Source organism: Pelophylax lessonae (assembly GCF_965119305.1).
Source record: "Pelophylax lessonae genome assembly, chromosome: 4".
Classification (NCBI taxonomy): domain Eukaryota; kingdom Metazoa; phylum Chordata; class Amphibia; order Anura; family Ranidae; genus Pelophylax; species Pelophylax lessonae.
In genome coordinates, this window is record NC_138771.1 from 450,637,146 (window position 1) to 450,654,642 (window position 17,497).

The 17,497-nt window shown below is 42.6% G+C and overlaps 1 protein-coding gene across 1 annotated transcript in view; it reads right to left on the reverse strand.

The window, feature by feature from the left end:
• The window catches only part of PDGFRB (platelet derived growth factor receptor beta), a 225,715-nt gene that overhangs the window by 53,238 nt on the left and 154,980 nt on the right, over nucleotides 1–17,497 (reverse strand). Inside the window, exons 10-13 of the mRNA XM_082255005.1 lie at nucleotides 16,964–17,087; nucleotides 11,091–11,314; nucleotides 5,209–5,303; nucleotides 2,015–2,147 (exon numbers count right to left, since the gene is read on the reverse strand). Of these exons, the coding sequence (XP_082111131.1) occupies nucleotides 2,015–2,147; nucleotides 5,209–5,303; nucleotides 11,091–11,314; nucleotides 16,964–17,087 (576 nt within the window). The remainder of the gene's footprint in view (nucleotides 1–2,014; nucleotides 2,148–5,208; nucleotides 5,304–11,090; nucleotides 11,315–16,963; nucleotides 17,088–17,497) is intronic.

Here is a 17,497-nt window from a genome sequence, read left to right on the forward strand (position 1 = left end):
TGCTGCAGCTGTAATTCTGAAATGTTAAAATTGATTTACCATAAAATGGTGGTAGTTAAATATTATTGAAATGTCATTTAAAATTACACAGCTTATGAAAAGTTATATTTAAAAATGATAGCTTCTATGCAGCATATGCTAGGGAATATTAACATTTGGAGTGCAATTTAGGTGGGAGATGATGCAGTTACAGAGCCATATGTTTAAAAGATACTATGATCCTACATAAATAGGTTATTATTCTACATAGAGTAAAGTACAAGTGGTTACATATACTAAATATATATATATATATATAATTAATAATTATTATATAGTATTTATATAGCGCCGACAGTTTACCCAGCGCTTTACAACTTGAGGGTAGACAGCAGTGGTGTATTTTGGTTTTGTGCTGCCCTAGGCATGACTAAAATTGGGCGCCCCCCCTATGTAAATTTGCCCCACTCCTTTTTTAACAGGAGTGGCTCCCTCCAAAATTGGACTACAAGTCCCAGCATGAACCCCTGAGATCTTATGAGAGGGGGGGTGAGGGGGGTTGAGAGAGAGAGGGTGGATGAGAGAGAGCGAGAGGGAGTGGAGAGAGAGAGAGAGGGGGGGATGAGAAAGAGAGAGAGAGAGAGAGAGAGAGAGGAGGGTGTGAGAGAGAAGGGACTGAGAGCGAGAGAGAAAGGAGGGGTGAGAGAGAGGAGGGGTTGGAGAGAGGAGGGGTGAGAGAGAGAGGGGGGTTGAGAGAGATAGAGAGAGAGAGAGAGAGAGAGAGAGGGGGGTGTGAGAGAGAGAGAGAGAGAGGGTGAGAGAGGGGGGATGAGAGAGAGAGAAAGGAGGGGTGAGAGAGAGGGGGGATAAGAGAGGGGGGAGGAGAGTGAGAACGATAGAGGGGGGGTGAGAGAGAGGGGGGAATGAGAGAGGAGGCTCTAGCAACCAGTGGCCAATAGAGTCTCAGGTGGAGGGGGGGGTGCACTTATTTGCTGCCCCCCTGCAAAGTGCCGCCCTAGGCCTGGGCCTTGTTGGCCTAGGCCAAAATACAGCACTGGTAGACAGTACAAATACAATACACTTTAATACAGTAGGAATCAGAGGACCCTGCTCGTTAGAGCTTACAATATATATATATATATATATATATATATATATATATATATATATATATATATATATATATATATACGGCATGAGTTGGCACATTAATTTATACATACACTGTATGTAAACCTACAGGGGAGTTGGAAATTAAGTAAGTGTAACATCCCAAGTTTCCTTTATGGTACAACATTCCCCAATTTCAACCCTGCCAGCTAGCAAAGGGGGCCCTAAGTCTAGATGGTCAATTTAAAAGAATAGGCTCTCTAAAATTCTCAGAACAGGGGTGATGGCAATCATTTATTCAATAATCAGGCATAAGAAGGTAAAATGAGAAGTTTTGCCCCAGCTGCAGACCTTGAATTGTGGTACCTCCTTCTAGCTTTATAGAAAAAAAATGTATAAATCATAATAGTGGCTGAACAGAATATTAAATAGTTTTTAATATAAAACAGGGTCAATATATAACTTTGGACAAAGTTATCATTTAAGGAGAATTTTCAATTTTGTTTCTCTCCCCCATTTTGCTGACCAACTGCCACTATTCTGAGCTGCTCAGCTTTTTTTGATTTGACCCACCCTAGCCTCAAAAACTTATTTGTCTTTGATGGTTAAGGGCGCTATTCAAAAAGCTTACTGGTTGGGTTCAAAAATTGTGCTCTCCTCACAGGTCGATTGTGACGTTTTCCATGTTCTGATTGTTAACTTTTAGAACTAGAACCCTATCCTGTACAGCTTTGGTATTCAACCTGCAGCCCTCCAGATGTTTCAGACCTACAACTTCCTTCATGCCTCTGCATTTGGGAGTCACGCTTGTAACTGTCAGCAGCTTGCAATGCCTCAAAGGAATTGTAGTTCAGCAACAGCTGGAGGGCCACAGGTTGAGCACCCTTGCTATACAGTGTCCACTTACATTACATCTGACATTTACCTAAGACTAATTTATCCCTTGAAATCTCCCAGCTGGAGTCATATGGAAGCTGTAGAGGGTCCACGTAGATGTACTCATGGCCATCAGAGCTGATTGACTCGATAACCTTCCAACGGATTTCATAGCGTGGTTTCTGTGGACCAAGAAACAAAAGTGGTGACCATTACTCAACCTAAAAATAAAATATTTGAGATATAAGTAGCACCGTGTGCAAAAAAATTATCCAGTATGTACCTTTGGCTGAAAACATCATTACTTTGAACAGACAGTCCTGGAGCCACTGACAGCTGATCAAACAACCCTCACTAGACCACATCGGAGGACACATCTAAACAGGCAGACAGTGTTCACTGTGTCCAATGGTAAATCCAAAATGACTGCTGGGAATTGCTACGTGTTACATAGCAGGGACAACGGTTTCTGGTTAATTTTTCATGTATGAACTTTGATCTGCATTTGACATCAGTAACATACTGAAAAGAGTGTATTTCTATTTAAGCCCGTATTAAAACTTAGTTAACCCTAATCAGCCCTACTTAACTTCTTCCTCCCTATTAGTTATTTTTTCTACTGTTTTTTGTTTTGATATTTTTATTTCTATTTGATATTTCTATTTTATCAGTACTTAAAGCGGTAGTATACTCGGCTTTTTAATTTTTACCTACAGGTAAGCCTATAAAAAGGCTTACCTGTAGGTAGAATTAATATCTCCTAAACCTGCACGGTTTAGGAGATATTCACCCTGCATGCAGCTGCTGACACCAGTGGCGCATGCACTCTGAAGGTCCGGCGTATCTTGCCAGACCTTCATAGTTCCTTGTTGGCTCCTTGCCAGAAAGTGAACTTCCGCAAGCATGCGCGGAAGTGACGTCATCGCGGCTCCGGCCTCTCACAGCGCCGGAGCCACCAAACCCGGGAAGAGACGCAGAGGGAACATGTCAGCCCTCTCAGCAGTGTCCGGGTGACCGTTTGGGGGCTTCGTTCTAAGGTAAATATTTCATAATGTGCTAGTATGCGATGCATACTAGCACATTATGCCATTGTCCTGCAGGGTTTTTTTTTACACTGGGGGCGGGACTTTAATGGCAAATGACCATCAAAAAAATAGTAAAAGTATATGCACGAATGTAAAAGTATATACATTTATTGTGAACATACAAATTAGAAATAACATACAAAAATAATTATAGAAAATACATGAAACATAACATGCGGTAAAAAATGCGTCACTGTAGAAACATACAAGGCGAGAGCATGTGAAGTTTCCCAAAAAGTTATTTACTTGCTGCTGGCTTTTTTACTCCCCCCTCCCTCTCGGTTTTCTTGCCTCCCCCTAACTGGCGCGCTCCTATTTAGCGCTGCAGATTCTTTGGACTGTAGCAGATTTTTGTCTGCGGTTGCTTCCATCTGGAAACTTGACGAGTGATGCGTATGTATACATATTCTTACGTAGTACCCATTACTCACCTATCTAAATAATCTACGCTCTGTTTTCTTTTTTGTAAAACATTTTCTTGGACAACAAATGCAATGTATATTTTTACTGTTTAAAACACTGTATTATAAAATAAAACTAATTTGTTTTCTCTACTTATACGTAGAATTGTATCTCAATTGACCTTCGGACAAAGGGTTCTACCCGAAACACGTCAGGTCTAGTTTTGGGAAACTTCATATGCTCTTGCCTTGTATGTTTCTACAGTGATGCATTTTTTACCGCATGTTATGTTTCATGTATTTTCTATAATTATTTTTGTATGTTATTTCTAATTTGTATGTTCACAATAAATTTATATACTTTTACATTCGTGCATATACTTTTACTATTTTTTTGATGGTCAATTGCCATTAAAGTCCCGCCCCCAGGGGAATTTTTCTGTTTCCAAGTTTACATTAGGGATGTTGGCAATTTTCCATCTAGACACCATCGCCCGAGCAACATCTGTATTTTTTTTTTTTTTTTACACAGGGGATTCAACCGCTTTAAAACATTTTTTTTCATTTTGCTTTTTTCTTGTGTCACATAGGACAATGCACAAAATTAAAAGAAAACACACACACTTTTGTTACATTTGCAAATAACTTCATCATTTTTTTAATGTCAATTTAAATGGGACAAATAAAAAATAATGCATACTATAAAATATAAAGCATACTTTTTATTTATGGTAAAATTTCTTAGCATCCTGCAAATCCTAGTTTGCCACTAAATTAGGGGAATTTACGAGGACTGAAGCAGCTAGAATTACTAAAACTGGAGAGTGCAAAGTCTGGTGCAGCTGTGCATAGAAACCAATCCGCTTCAATTTTTTTTTTTGGCAAAGCTTAAAGCGGAGTTCCACCTAAAACAAAAAAAATACATAAAAATACCCCCGGGACAGTCAGGGCTAGTGCATTCCACAATGGATAGCCTCTGAACTGTCCTGGGTTGCACTTACCTTTTAGAAGAAATACTTACCTTGAACATGTATTGTCCAGCGTTGCCATCTCAGGTGTGGGCAGCCGAAGCCAGCGCGATCCTCTTCTGCGTCCTCTTCCGTCCTCTTCGGTCCCACGATGCACTGCACCGGCCCTGCCGTCACTTCCGGTGCCGCAGCGTCATCCCTGCACAGCTTCTGGGCATGCCCAGAAGCTGTTTAGCAAGGTATGACGCGCCTGCACCGGAACTGACGTCGGGGACGGTGCAGGTGCATTGATTCCTGGGAGCGATGACGTTCAGCTCCCAGGAATCATTGCAAGCCAGGAAGTGACGACTCGCTGTGGTCGCCGAGGGAGGAAGAGGAAGTAAGGTAAGTATATTATCTTCTAAAACAAGGTAAGTAAAAAAAAAAATTGCGATTATCCATTTGTTTTTCAGGTGACCCGGAGCAAGAAGATGGACCGAAGATACATTTTAGGGTGGATCTCCACTTTAATTATACAAGCTGAAGTTAGAAGCTGATTGGCTACTGTGCACAGCTGCACCAGATTTTGCACTCTCCAGTTTTAGTAAATCAACCCTAATATGTGATAATTTATAAAAGAGGGGAAACAAGCTATTTATAATGTTTTTTATGTACAGTATACACAAATGTTTTGCCTTTCATTTCTATGTTAAACTGAATAGGTTGTTTTACAAGGTGAGGGTTCACGTATACTTTAATGGCAATAACATGATTTTTTGTTAAAATTCAAAAGAGCTGGGCAATGCTTACCTTTTTCCACAAAACGATGAGTATTATTAAGAATATCACAGCCAAGGCCACCAGTCCCACAATAGCACATGTTAACACAAGCTTGAAAGGCAAATCTGTAGATATAGAATAGAAAGACATATATTTATTAAAGCACTTGAATTTAGAGGGGTTAAGCACATCTGCTTAAAATATAAATACTTCCAATGATAACGTGAAATCGGAACTTGTCTGATAAAAGATTACGATGGTACAGCTGGCCAGTGTAGTGTACCTTATAATACATGCAATAAAAATCCCTGTTCCTCTAAACTAGACATTCTAGTGTATTAGAATGAAAAAGGTAGATCAATTATGGTGTGACTTGATGCCTTAAAGAGACTCTGTTGCTAGGGCACAAAGATCTATGCCACCTCCTGGATCGCTATATTTTGTTTACATTTTACTCTTTCACTGAGTGCTGATAGTACAACTTTCGATCTACTCCAGTGCTCCAGGAGGGAAGATATGGCTGTCCTACACAGCACCTGCTCTGCCCGCCCCTCCTCTCTCCTGCTCATTCACAGAAATCTTTGAATTTAATGAATGGATTCACAGAATTCAAAGTGTTCTGTGATTGGACAAAGGGAGAGGAGGGACAGACACTACAGTTGCAAATGGCATTACAGCTGCTGTGCAGGACACTGGTAGCTGGACTTTACCAGCGTTAGAAGTATAGCGATAGCAATACTATCAGTGTTCAATTAAACTTTTTGTGTGCTAGTTTTTATTCTTGGAGCTCTCCTTTAGGGTATTTATGTGTGTTATTTACCTGTAAAGGGTTCCTTTGTGTAGATACCCAAAAGCCCTGAGACTGCTGATTGGTGCTGTCTTCTTGAAAGTGACTTTGGCTCCCCGAGCAGATTTAATCTATTGTTCCCCCTTTCACCTCCCCCGGAAGCTTCATAAAAGGTTGTGTAGAGGTTAAGAGTGGTTAGGCCAGCACATATAGTAAATAGACCCCCCCAGATAGGAAGAGAGGGGGCTGTGCCAGGGAATTGACTGTTACTTGAGTAGCCACATTTTATATCAAGTTCAAAATTACATTGCAAATCAATAAAAACGAATTTATGAAAAGAAAAATACTGCAAATAAGAAATTAAAATACTTGATTTTTCTGTGCTATTACCTCAACTTTTATAAACTTGTGACAGCATCTCTTTATGGGAAAGCTGTACTGAGAACTCTATGTGGAGTGCCATTGCTGATGTTTTCTTCTCACAATGCTATTTTGCTGGCTATTATGTTGATCCAATGGCCTCAACTTAACATACAATGTACCACCCAAGCCTTGAGATTCTTAACTTTTGTTAGGACAAACGGTGTGCATATCTAGTTTACAACTGATAATAAACTTAGCCAGCACACTAAAGCCTGGCACACACTGATTTTTTTTTTTTTTTAATTTCCTTTAACCCAGCTGGTTGAAGGAAAAAAAACAGTCAGCTCCAGTTGGAGGCACTCTACTCACTATGTGAAATTAGGGCCGAAATCTCCCCCGCTGAGCTGTAGTGTTCTGATAGAAGGACCTACTCCCCCCCCCCCCCCGCTAGAACACTCTAATCAGCACTCTCCACCATTGGCGTTGGTGATCGGGAGTTTGTTGGCTGCTGGTTTTCTAGCATGCTCGTCCAACAGAAGCCGGCCAAAAGGCCTGCAACTGTCGGACAGGGTGGCATACACATGGGTGTCTGCCATTTTTTTTTAGCTGGCCAACGTCTCCCGACATTCGGCCTGTGTGTACCAGGCTTATAATAGAGTTAATTTTGGTAAACATATCTCCCCATAAAAGGGAAAAGCTTGAAAAGATTTGAAAGCACATAAAAGGGTAAGCAGCAATTGTAAAATATTTTTTAAAGTGCATGTAAACCGCATTCATGAAATAGGACCTGGGCACATATATCTGTAGTGTTTTCTTATCTCTCTTCAAAGCCCTAATGTAGCAGCAACAGCTTCTGAGAAACCAAAGATGGAATTTTCAGACACAGACTTCCAGGAAAGCAAACCTTTTTTATTCGCTAGCGAAGAAAACTTAGCCCGACTCATGCTCCCTTGATAAGTTCCCTAAATAGGGGTGCACATCACTTATATATCGGCAGTTACGTCACAAGTGCAGATACAAAAAGATACAGATACAAACATTTTCTTTTATCTAAGCAAAACATACTTCTCTCTTATGCAGCTACGTCCTCTAATTTTCTATTTCAGAACAGTAGACATTTGCGATTTTGCACTTGTCTGTGTTCTTGCTAACGCTTTGCTTAAGAGGAAGTCAGGCAGAGGAGGGAGAGAAAGGGGGCTAAAGTCTGCATGACTATCTTGCTCATGTAGTTCTACAAACAAACTTGTCAGAATCAAACATTTTGTTGTACTAACCATCCACCATGTTAGAAGGCTTTTCAGCTGAGGCCACACTAAGTCCCTTGGCTTTCTCCTGCTCAGTTCTTCTGTTATCAGCATGATAACTTCTGACAAGTTCTCCGTCAACTGAGATAAAACCCAGGGTGAATTTTGTGTTGGGGTGCATGCTATAAATAAATTAGCAGAGAGCTGGTCTATTCACAGCACAGCTTCGCATGATTATGCCTATGTGGAAAGGGGGTGTGTGCCTTTCCTCCAGTCAGCTGTCTTAAAGTGTATGGCCAAACTTCCCTCCCACAAGTGAATGAGGAAGAGAAAATCCTAACAAGACATGCACTTTCTAAACAGTCCACAAAACAGAAGACAGTAGATATAAAAGTAAAACTTATGTAGGAGGATTTGTTTTATCTCTGTGTATCATCTGAGGCTGTTCACTTCACTGGGTATATGTGAGGGTTTACATCCTCTTTAAGTAACACTATGTGAAAGGAACAAATATGAACTTGGCGTTAATTTGGCTGTAAAAATGGAAATACTCCTCCCGCTGACTGCACTGACATGCATGACTTTTTGGACTCTATTGACTTTCCCACTTTGACACCCGACCAGTTGGCGGCCCTCGAGGCACCCATCTCTGTGGAAGAGATTGCAGCAGCCGTGTCCAAGTTCCCTAGGTCTAAGGCCCCCGGCCTGGACGGCCTCCCGATTGAATTTTTCTCCCAATATTCGGAACTCCTTTCTCCTAAATTATTGGCTTTGTTTCAATCTCTATTCAAAGATGCAACCCTACCCCCTTCTATGCGGGAGGCGCTAATTGTGCTCATTCCCAAGCCGGGCAAGGATGTACACGCCCCAGAGTCTTACCGTCCCATCTCTTTGCTCCCAGTAGACACTAAAATCCTTGCGAAAATTTTATCCCTCCGCCTTAACAAGGTGATCCTTTCACTCATACACTCGGACCAGGCCGGGTTCATGCCTGGGAGGAACACCTCATTTAACCTTCGCCGGTTATTTATGAATCTCCAGGCACGGCACGACGGAATGGGTGGCAGGGTGGTGGTCTCATTGGACACGGCTAAAGCATTTGACTCGGTAGAGTGGCCGTTTCTGTGGACCTGTCTGGACCGGTACGGCTTTGGACCTAATTTTATTAAGTGGGTCAAACTTCTATATAGCGCCCCGGTAGCTAGGGTCCTGGCAAATGGCTGGCAGTCGACCGCCTTCCCTTTATCCCGTGGCACTCGACAGGGGTGCCCCCTCTCCCCCCTGCTGTATGCCCTGGCCGCGGAACCTCTGGCGATGGCCATTAGAGCACATCCCGGGATTCGAGGCCTACGTAAGGGACCGTTGGAGGAGAAGATCAGCATGTATGCAGATGACACTTTGTTATATTTGGAAGACTCTCGGGAATCCCTACTCACGGCCCTTTCTTTAATTGAACGGTATGGACGATTCTCCGGTTTTCAGATAAACTGGGATAAGTCACAAATTCTCCCGCTTGACGAGAGCCCACAGGCAATCACCCCCGCAAGCCCAGCCCTACAATGTGTATCCCGCATTAAATACTTAGGGATTCAAGTGACAGCTAACTCAGCAGATTATGTCCCGGATAACGTTCAACCCCTGTTCCCTCTGCTTAAGGCTAAAATTCAAGTATGGTCCAAATTACCTCTGGGAGTGATGGGTAGAGTCAATTTAATTAAAATGATTCTCCTTCCCAAAATACTTTATGTTGTATGGCACTCTCCTATTTACCTGCCACTCAAGCTGTTTAAGCAGATGGAATCACTCCTCAAGACCTTTGTTTGGGGTGCTAACCGGCACAAGATCTCCTGGCGCAAACTCAAGAATCCTACAAACCTAGGGGGATTGGCCCTGCCGGATTTTAATCTGTACTATCTGGCAGCTCAGTTGTCCCAGTTCTTTCACATAGATAAAACGGATAGAGAACGTTTTTTGACCCTGCTCTGCCCTGGGTGGGCTCATCCCCTCGGGGACCCCCTCCTAGTTATCCTTAGGGGTGTCAGGGGCTCACCGGAGCCCTTGTGCCCCAGATCTCTTCTATACCACTATTGTCGGATCTGGGAGGTGGTGGCGTCCAGGCTTCGGTGCCCTCCATTTCACACATTCACCCCTCTGTGGCATAACAGCGCATTACGCGAGTTCCTTTCCATCCCTGACCTGTCGATATGGAGCGGGAGGGGTATTCTTCTCCTTAGCCATATCTCCACGACCACTGGTCTGCGGTCTTACGAGGCCTTGCAGGATCAGTTTGCGATCCAGGGCCCCATGCACTACAGATACCTACAGCTCTCCCATGCCTATAGATCTCAATTCCCTGATGGCCCTCCTGAGCTAGAATCGGTTACCACCCTTGAGATTGTTAAAAGTACAGCACCCAGTCACCTTATTTCCATGTTCTACTCTGAACTTCACACACCTTCCTCGACCACCTTGGCTTTTGCACTTAAGACCCGCTGGGAGCGCAGTGTGGGGGCCATGGAGGATGAGGAATGGGAGGATGCCCTGGAGACGTGCCGCAGAGTGTCGCCAAAACTGTCGGATCGCCTAACTCAGACCTTTATAATACACCAGGCTTATCTCACCCCACTTAGACTGTCCAAATATCACCCTGACTTGGTCCCTTCTTGTCCTATGTGTGGAGACCCTGACGCCTCCTTCTTTCATCTCTTGTGGAGCTGTCCCCAATTACAGACTCTATGGCAACAAGTAGTCACATTCCTCCATGACAAGATGGGGTCTCCTCTGCAACTCTCCCCTAAGGAGTGTCTCCTGGGGGTTTACCCAGATGGAGAGATGCCCAAATCCACTGTCATATTTCTTCAGGAAACTTTGTTTATAGTACGTAAACTGATAGCCAGGAGGTGGATGAGACCTACTCCTCCTACTCTAGGTTTGTGGATTAAGGAGGTTAATAGTGTCATCCCATTTCATAAACTTTTATATAAACATAGGGGGTGCCCTCAGAAGTTTAACAAGATTTGGGACAAATGGGTGCAGTGCCCTGATACGGCTCGGTAATGCAGTGGGTAACTATTCTATGTTGACCGCCCCTGGTAAATCAATATTTTCTGTTCGAGGGTTGGATCGACGGAGAGCCACTGACTACTGTTTTGTTTTTTACTATGTCTGTTCTGTCTCTCGGTGCTGATCATTTTGTATATTTGTATTTTTTGAACCCCAATGTGTTATGAACCTGATTGCAGTTTCAATGCACGGTTTATTTTTGTATTGTACCAAAAATTTCAATAAACCTCACTGTTTTGAAAAAAAAAAAAAATGGAAATACTCTTTAAATATATGTCAAGGCTAAATAGCCCTCTCAGATGTATACAATATGAAGGATAAACAGACTCTAAATAGATATAATAAAATGTTTCCAGTGGAATATTTAACAGACAAAAATGAAGCAAAAGGGAAAAGTTAATTATAAAGGTTTACATGCATTTTAATCAACATCCATGTGACTGACATTTACTTACAAGGTGGCACTAGGGTGACGTCCCGATGGTGACTCATTTCAAGACCATTCTCACCAAAGCAGCGCAACGAGAGAGAATCTTTAATACCGCGGACATGGAGAATGCTCTTCACATAGAAGGTTCCCAACTCTTCTGGCTGTGAATAGCTAATGTTCATATTGTACCTAATCTGGGACGTTGAGTTGTGTAGAGGTTCCCATTGGCTCCATCCCTTACTGCTGCACCTGTTGGTGACAAGACATTTTTTCACAATGTCGAAGTGAAAATTCAGTTTGAAAGATTGATCAACAAAACCCATCACATTAGTTCAATAGAAGAGTCAGTTACCCCTGCTTCACTTGCCTAAGAATGGCGTAATGTTTATTAGCTTAACATTCTGACCCCCCATTGGAAGTGGGCAACAAAAGTTATTTTTTACTGTCACTCACATTTTTATAAGCTTGCTCTTTCACATGTTTATTAAAGAATTAAATGAGATGTATATACTAGCTACTAGAGGTGGAAAACATTCTGCCTAACCACTTAAAGTATATCTACAGAAGGGTCCATTAGGCATTGGTAAAAACCTATGTCAGTTTTTCTTTTTCTTTTTTTTTTTGCTGCTTTTGTCTCTTTAGGGATATTTTCCTTCACTTTTTCTGAAGTGAGAGGAGATCAAATATCTCCATTGTAAGAGTTGACCTTGTTTCCCATTCCAATGACAAATTACAAATTTTCTTTTAAGGGGGGGGGGGGAGAGAGAGGGGGGGAGAGAGGGGGAGAGGAAGGGAGAGAGGGGGAGAGGGGGAGAGAGGGGGAGAGAGAGAGAGAGGGAGAGGGAGAGGGAGGGGGGGAGAGAGAGAGAGAGGGGGGAGAGAGAGAGAGGGGGAGAGAGAGCGAGGGGGAGAGAGAGAGCGAGGGGGAGAGAGAGAGGGAGGGGGAGAGAGGGGGAGGGGGAGGGGGAGAGAGAGGGGGAGAAAGGGGGGAGAGAGAGGGGGAGAGAAAGAGGGGGAGAGAAAGAGGGGGAGAGAAAGAGGGAGAGAGAAAGAGGGAGGGAGAGAGAGAGAGAGAGAGAGAGAGAGAGAGAGAGAGAGAGAGAGTCTACTTAGTGGTTACACAGGCAGCAACCAAAATCTAAAAATCGAAGGAGCCATGTGGAAAATCTCAGATGGACAGTGACTGCAGCCAATCAGCTGTAGACACTGTTTGGCATTGCCTACTGCATCCTGACAGCCGCTGTCACTGGCTCTCAGAATACAATAGCCTCAGAAGGAAAATCGTCTATCTGAGACTGTACAGTGTGCATGGAGGAATCTGTTAGATGTTAGATAAAAAAGTCTCCTAGTGTATGACCAGCATTATATGTTGAGAAAGAGTAGTAAGTCCCAGGTTAACATTAGCGCAATGACAGACATTGCATGTGATTCGGAGCGCACTGTTCTGAAAATCACATGCGATGTCTGCGCGACGCGATGCCATACAGATTCGCATCGCATACGGACACAACACGCACAAGACCCTTTTTTGGGTACACAGCAGAATCGGAACGCATGGTGGTTCACACCTATGAAATCTGATTCATGTCTGAACTGACAGTTTGCACTGCGATATGCGAACTGATCTGGGGGTGTCGTTAACCTAGTATTGACACCCCCAGCTATTCGCATATGGCAGTGTGAACTGCCTGCGATTTGAATGCAATGCAGTGGATTTGCAGGGTTCCCGCATCGCATTTATGTGAACCGGCAAGCACAACTCTTGTGTAGTACTGCAACAAGACTGCCTCTGTGTACATATAATTATAATTACAATCTACACATAGATAAAGGTTGTTAAAAACCTAACAATTCCTAAAAATATTGTTTACTGATGAGGCTGGTTTCTTTTAAAAGTTTATCTCAAAAATATTGATAAGACAATACTTGTCTTTTAACTAATGCTCTGCAGATACAGCTGACCAACAAACTTAAAAACATACTTTTTGCTTCACTAGGAGGTCTGTCTAATTTGTAAATTTAGGCTTTGTGAACACATAAGAGATCCAAAAATGCCAAAGTAAGAGCAAATCACACAGTGGTAAAGAGAAAGCTGATCCTGGGAGTAAACACTTAAAGCGGAATTCCGGGCAAAGAAACTATTTTTTGCTGAACATACCCCCGGAACAGTCAGGGCTAGCACATTCCACAATGGCTAGCCTCTGATCTGTCCCGGTTCGCACTAACCTTTTAGAAGAAATACTTACTTAGAAGATTTCTTCCACAGCGTTTCCATCTCTGTTGTGGGCAGCTGAAGCCGGCGCGGTCCTCTTCTCTGTCTTCTTCCGCGTCTTCGTGTCCCAGAATGCACTGCACCGGCCCCTCTCGTCACTTCTGGTGCGGTGCCGCATTCCTAAACAGCTTCTGGGCATGCCCAGAAGCTGTTTAGCAGGGGAATGCGGCGTCGCCCAGAAATGACGAGCGGGGCCGGTGCCGTCGCATTGATTCCTGGGAGCTATGACGTTTAGCTCCCAGGAATCATCGCGAGGCAGGAAGTGACGGGGTGAGCCGCGGCTCAGAGGGAGGAAGCAGTCAGAGGTGAGTATTTACGATCTTCAATAGAAAGGTGAGTAAACAAAAAAAATAAAAATAACTATCCAATTCCTTTTCAGGTGAGCTCTACCTAGCGGAGGGGCACAAAAAAAAAAAATCGTTTTTGTGCCCGGAACTCCGCTTTAAGGCCCGTACACACGAGTGGAAATTCGGCCGGGAATTTTCGTCCGACGACCGATCTGCCGATTTTCGGCTTGTTAGTATGGTGCTCTCGACAACCGACTCTGACTTTTCGGCCGAAAAAATCCTGGTGTGCAGGCTATAAAATTTTTGTCCTCCGTCAAAACACTTCCGATTTTCGTGCAGTCAGTACAGATATCGATGGGGAAAAATCTTATGAGCAAGACTAGGCATGCTCAGAGATGAAAGAACACATACAAAGCAATCCAACACATGACATCACTTCTGAAGTAGAATTCTGTCGTGCGGGAAAATTTGTGTGCAGTCTAGAGCACATTCCAACCAACAGACACGCACTCTGGACAAAAGACGGACGACAGGACGGCGGAAATTCGTTGCTTTAGGCCCCTTTCACACTGACATTCTGATCCCGTCTACCTGTCAGTTTTACAGGCGTACCTGATTGGATGTTCCATGCAGCCCTATGGAGCAGCGGATGTCAGCGGAGACATCTCCGCTGACACCTTCTGCTCTCCGATCCGATCCTGTCAGTGAAATCCAGATGGATGGAAACCCTTTTTTCCATCGGTCTGGGGGATCGGATAAGATCGGATGAAAACGGACAGACGGTCCGTTATCATCCGATCTCCCATAGAGGAGAGCGGGGCTCTGACAGCTCCATCTCTGCACACAGAGCGGAGACGGACCTGTCATCCGCCTGCTCAGTGGGGATTGGGGGATCGATCACCGCTGAGCAAAACGGAGTCTGCCGGGCGCACCGCCCGTAAGTAAGGGGCCTAAGAATTTGTGATTTTTTTTTTTAAATATCTCAATGAAAAAACTATGCCAGCTGCCTTATACTGAACGTGTAGATGATAAAATATGGTTTTCTCATTATGGTTAAATATTTCTTGCTATTACTCTTCTGCAGAGACTTGATTTAACCTTATTTTTTTTATATGTCTGCCTCCACACAGAAATGTTCAGTCTGATTTGGATTGAACGTTCTCTTTCTTCAATTACCCTTCTTTTTATCCTCAACCCATATATTGTTAATTTGAATACACAAAATAAATATAAATTTTTTTATCATGACCCTATGTTTGTGGACACCTGACCATCCTGTCTATATAGTATTTCAGACATCCTATTCCAAAGCTATTGGCTAATATGGAGTCCTGACCCCCATCTCTAAAACTGCCTCTGCTCTTCTTTCCACAAGATTTTGGAGTTTCTTTGGGAATGTGTGCCCATTCATCCACAATAGCAGTTGTGAGGTCAGGTACTGATGTTGGATAAGAAGACCTATGCAACAGGGTTGAAGTTTGGGCAAGGGTCTTGTGTTCCTTCACACCAAACTCACCAAACCAGGTCTTTATAGAGCGGACATGGTGTGCAGGGACATAGTTAGCCTGAAACAGAAACAGGTTCCTCCCCAAATTGTTTTAACGAGTTTGGAAGCACACATTTGTTTAAAATGTCTTTGCATGCCGTAATATCAAAGTATTTATAACCCTAACATTAAACTTTTCTTTTTGCCCCTTTTTGGTCTGTAAAATATACTATTAAAATGTGTTGTATCTGTTTGATAAGCGAAAACAGTACTTTCCAGATATCAAGCAATTGAGCTGCAAGTTTCAAAATGACTTGCAAAGCTATTGCTAGACTTGCCAGGCTTCACAAGTTTGTTGCACAAAAGATAGGAAATTTCGTCTGGAAAAAGAACCCAAAGGCACCACATTCCAATTGCAAAAATAGGAAAACTCACCCACCCATGGAAAGGGAGGAAGAGAAAATTGGGTTGGGGATTTTTAAGGTGCCAATAAACAAATAAAGATTTTAAAATATACAAAATGTATTGTTATATTTAAAATCAGCAAAAAAACAAAAATGTGAAAGACATACAATAAACATAAAATGGTAAAATCAATTTATGAGCTGCATACTGTATACACGCAATTAATGCGCAAAATATATGTATTGGTATCACGGAGTAGCAATCCCATTTTCTACTCTGTGATACCAATACATATATTTTGCGTATGAATTGAGTGTATATGCAGCTCATAAACTGCAACTTTGCTCTTGCTAAAGACTTGCCATACAAATTTGCTACAAATTGGAAAAGTGTCAACTAAAACATGTGCTTCAAGTGCTCTGCAAGTGTACATGCATCTTGCCAGTGAAAATGTGCAGCAAGTTAACAGACTTACAAATCAACACTGCCACAAATTTGTGCAAAGTTATTCTTCTTGATGCTGCCAGGAATGTTGTGAGCCGATAACTCTATCTGACTGTACTGACAATGTTGCATTGTTCTTCTTACATGTTACTTTGTCCTGCTCAGCTATCTCTGAAGATTATAGAACCACATCCCTATATATTGTGGAAAAGTGAGTAGAGATATTGAGCATGGTCATCCTAGGACTGGGAGTCTTTTAGTGCTTATTTGGGGCTTGTTTACACTTGCTTCAAAATGTGGCATTGGGCACATTTTGTGGATTTGTTAAAGCACTCCGAATGCCAATTCAAAGCATCTCCAAAGCCTCCATGGAAGGCTATTACAAGGCCCGCTAACAGCATCTGCAGCTTTTGAGGGACTTTCATTCAGAGTTAGCTTCGCTTTGTTTTGGAGGTATTGTAGGTAAGACATATCCCAGGATGCACTTGGCAACCAACAAGCGAACCAAAATGACATCATCAGAAGTCACATCGACATTGGCTCATGCAGCTGTCAATCAAAACTGGTGACGAGGGAGCCGAGACTGGACCAAGCCACACTAAGACTCTAAGTTAATGAATGTAGACAGCCCGGCTTGGAATTGAGACTGCAGGTGTGCCACAATAGGAAGTGGCTTTCTATGGCGGCACATGGAAAAGAGAAGAAGCCTGAAATGCCAGCAGGGGCCTGAGAAGAGGATGATCAGGCTGCTATGTGCAAAACTATTGCACAGTGTTGGTAAGTATAACAAATTTGCTATTGAAAAAAAAAGAGGGTTAGCAATCACTTTAAGAATTTTTACAATGAAAAAAGACTAAATCAATGCACTTAATTAAATTGTGGTATGGACATTTTGATTTAAGAGCTGGTTTACTATGGTCATTGGTTAGCTAGAATTTTTAGACAGGTTAGCAATATCGGACATGCAATTTAGTCCAGTAAGCACTAAAGTAATAAAAACATACCTTGTTATCTCAGTACAGATGTACCATGTGATCTCTGGCTTTGGCATCCCTTTGCCAGCACATGTCACTATCTGTCCACCACCTGCAGGATGGCTGTCAATCATTTCCTTTATTTCAACTGGCACTAAACAAAAAAAAAATATATATCTATATACATATAGGTATCCTGACAACAGTGAAACCATTACTATTTACAGTAGAGACATTTTGCTGCTTGAACTATTATACACCCTAACCTGTAGGGATTAAGAGAAGAGAAATTTACCATGATAGATATTGGTTGGTTTACTACAGTAGCAGAATGTGCAGCTCAATGAAGCTCTGTTTACTTTATTTATCCAATCAGATGCATGGATATTTTTTTGTTTTCTCTTCAGCTGCACATGATTGGGTGTTTAACGTATGCAGGGCACTTCAGCTGCACATGATTGGGTGTTTGAAGTATGCAGGGCACTTCAGCTACACATGATTGGGTGTTTGAAGTATGCAGGGTACTTCAGCTGCACAAGATTGGGTGTTTGAAGTATGCAGGGA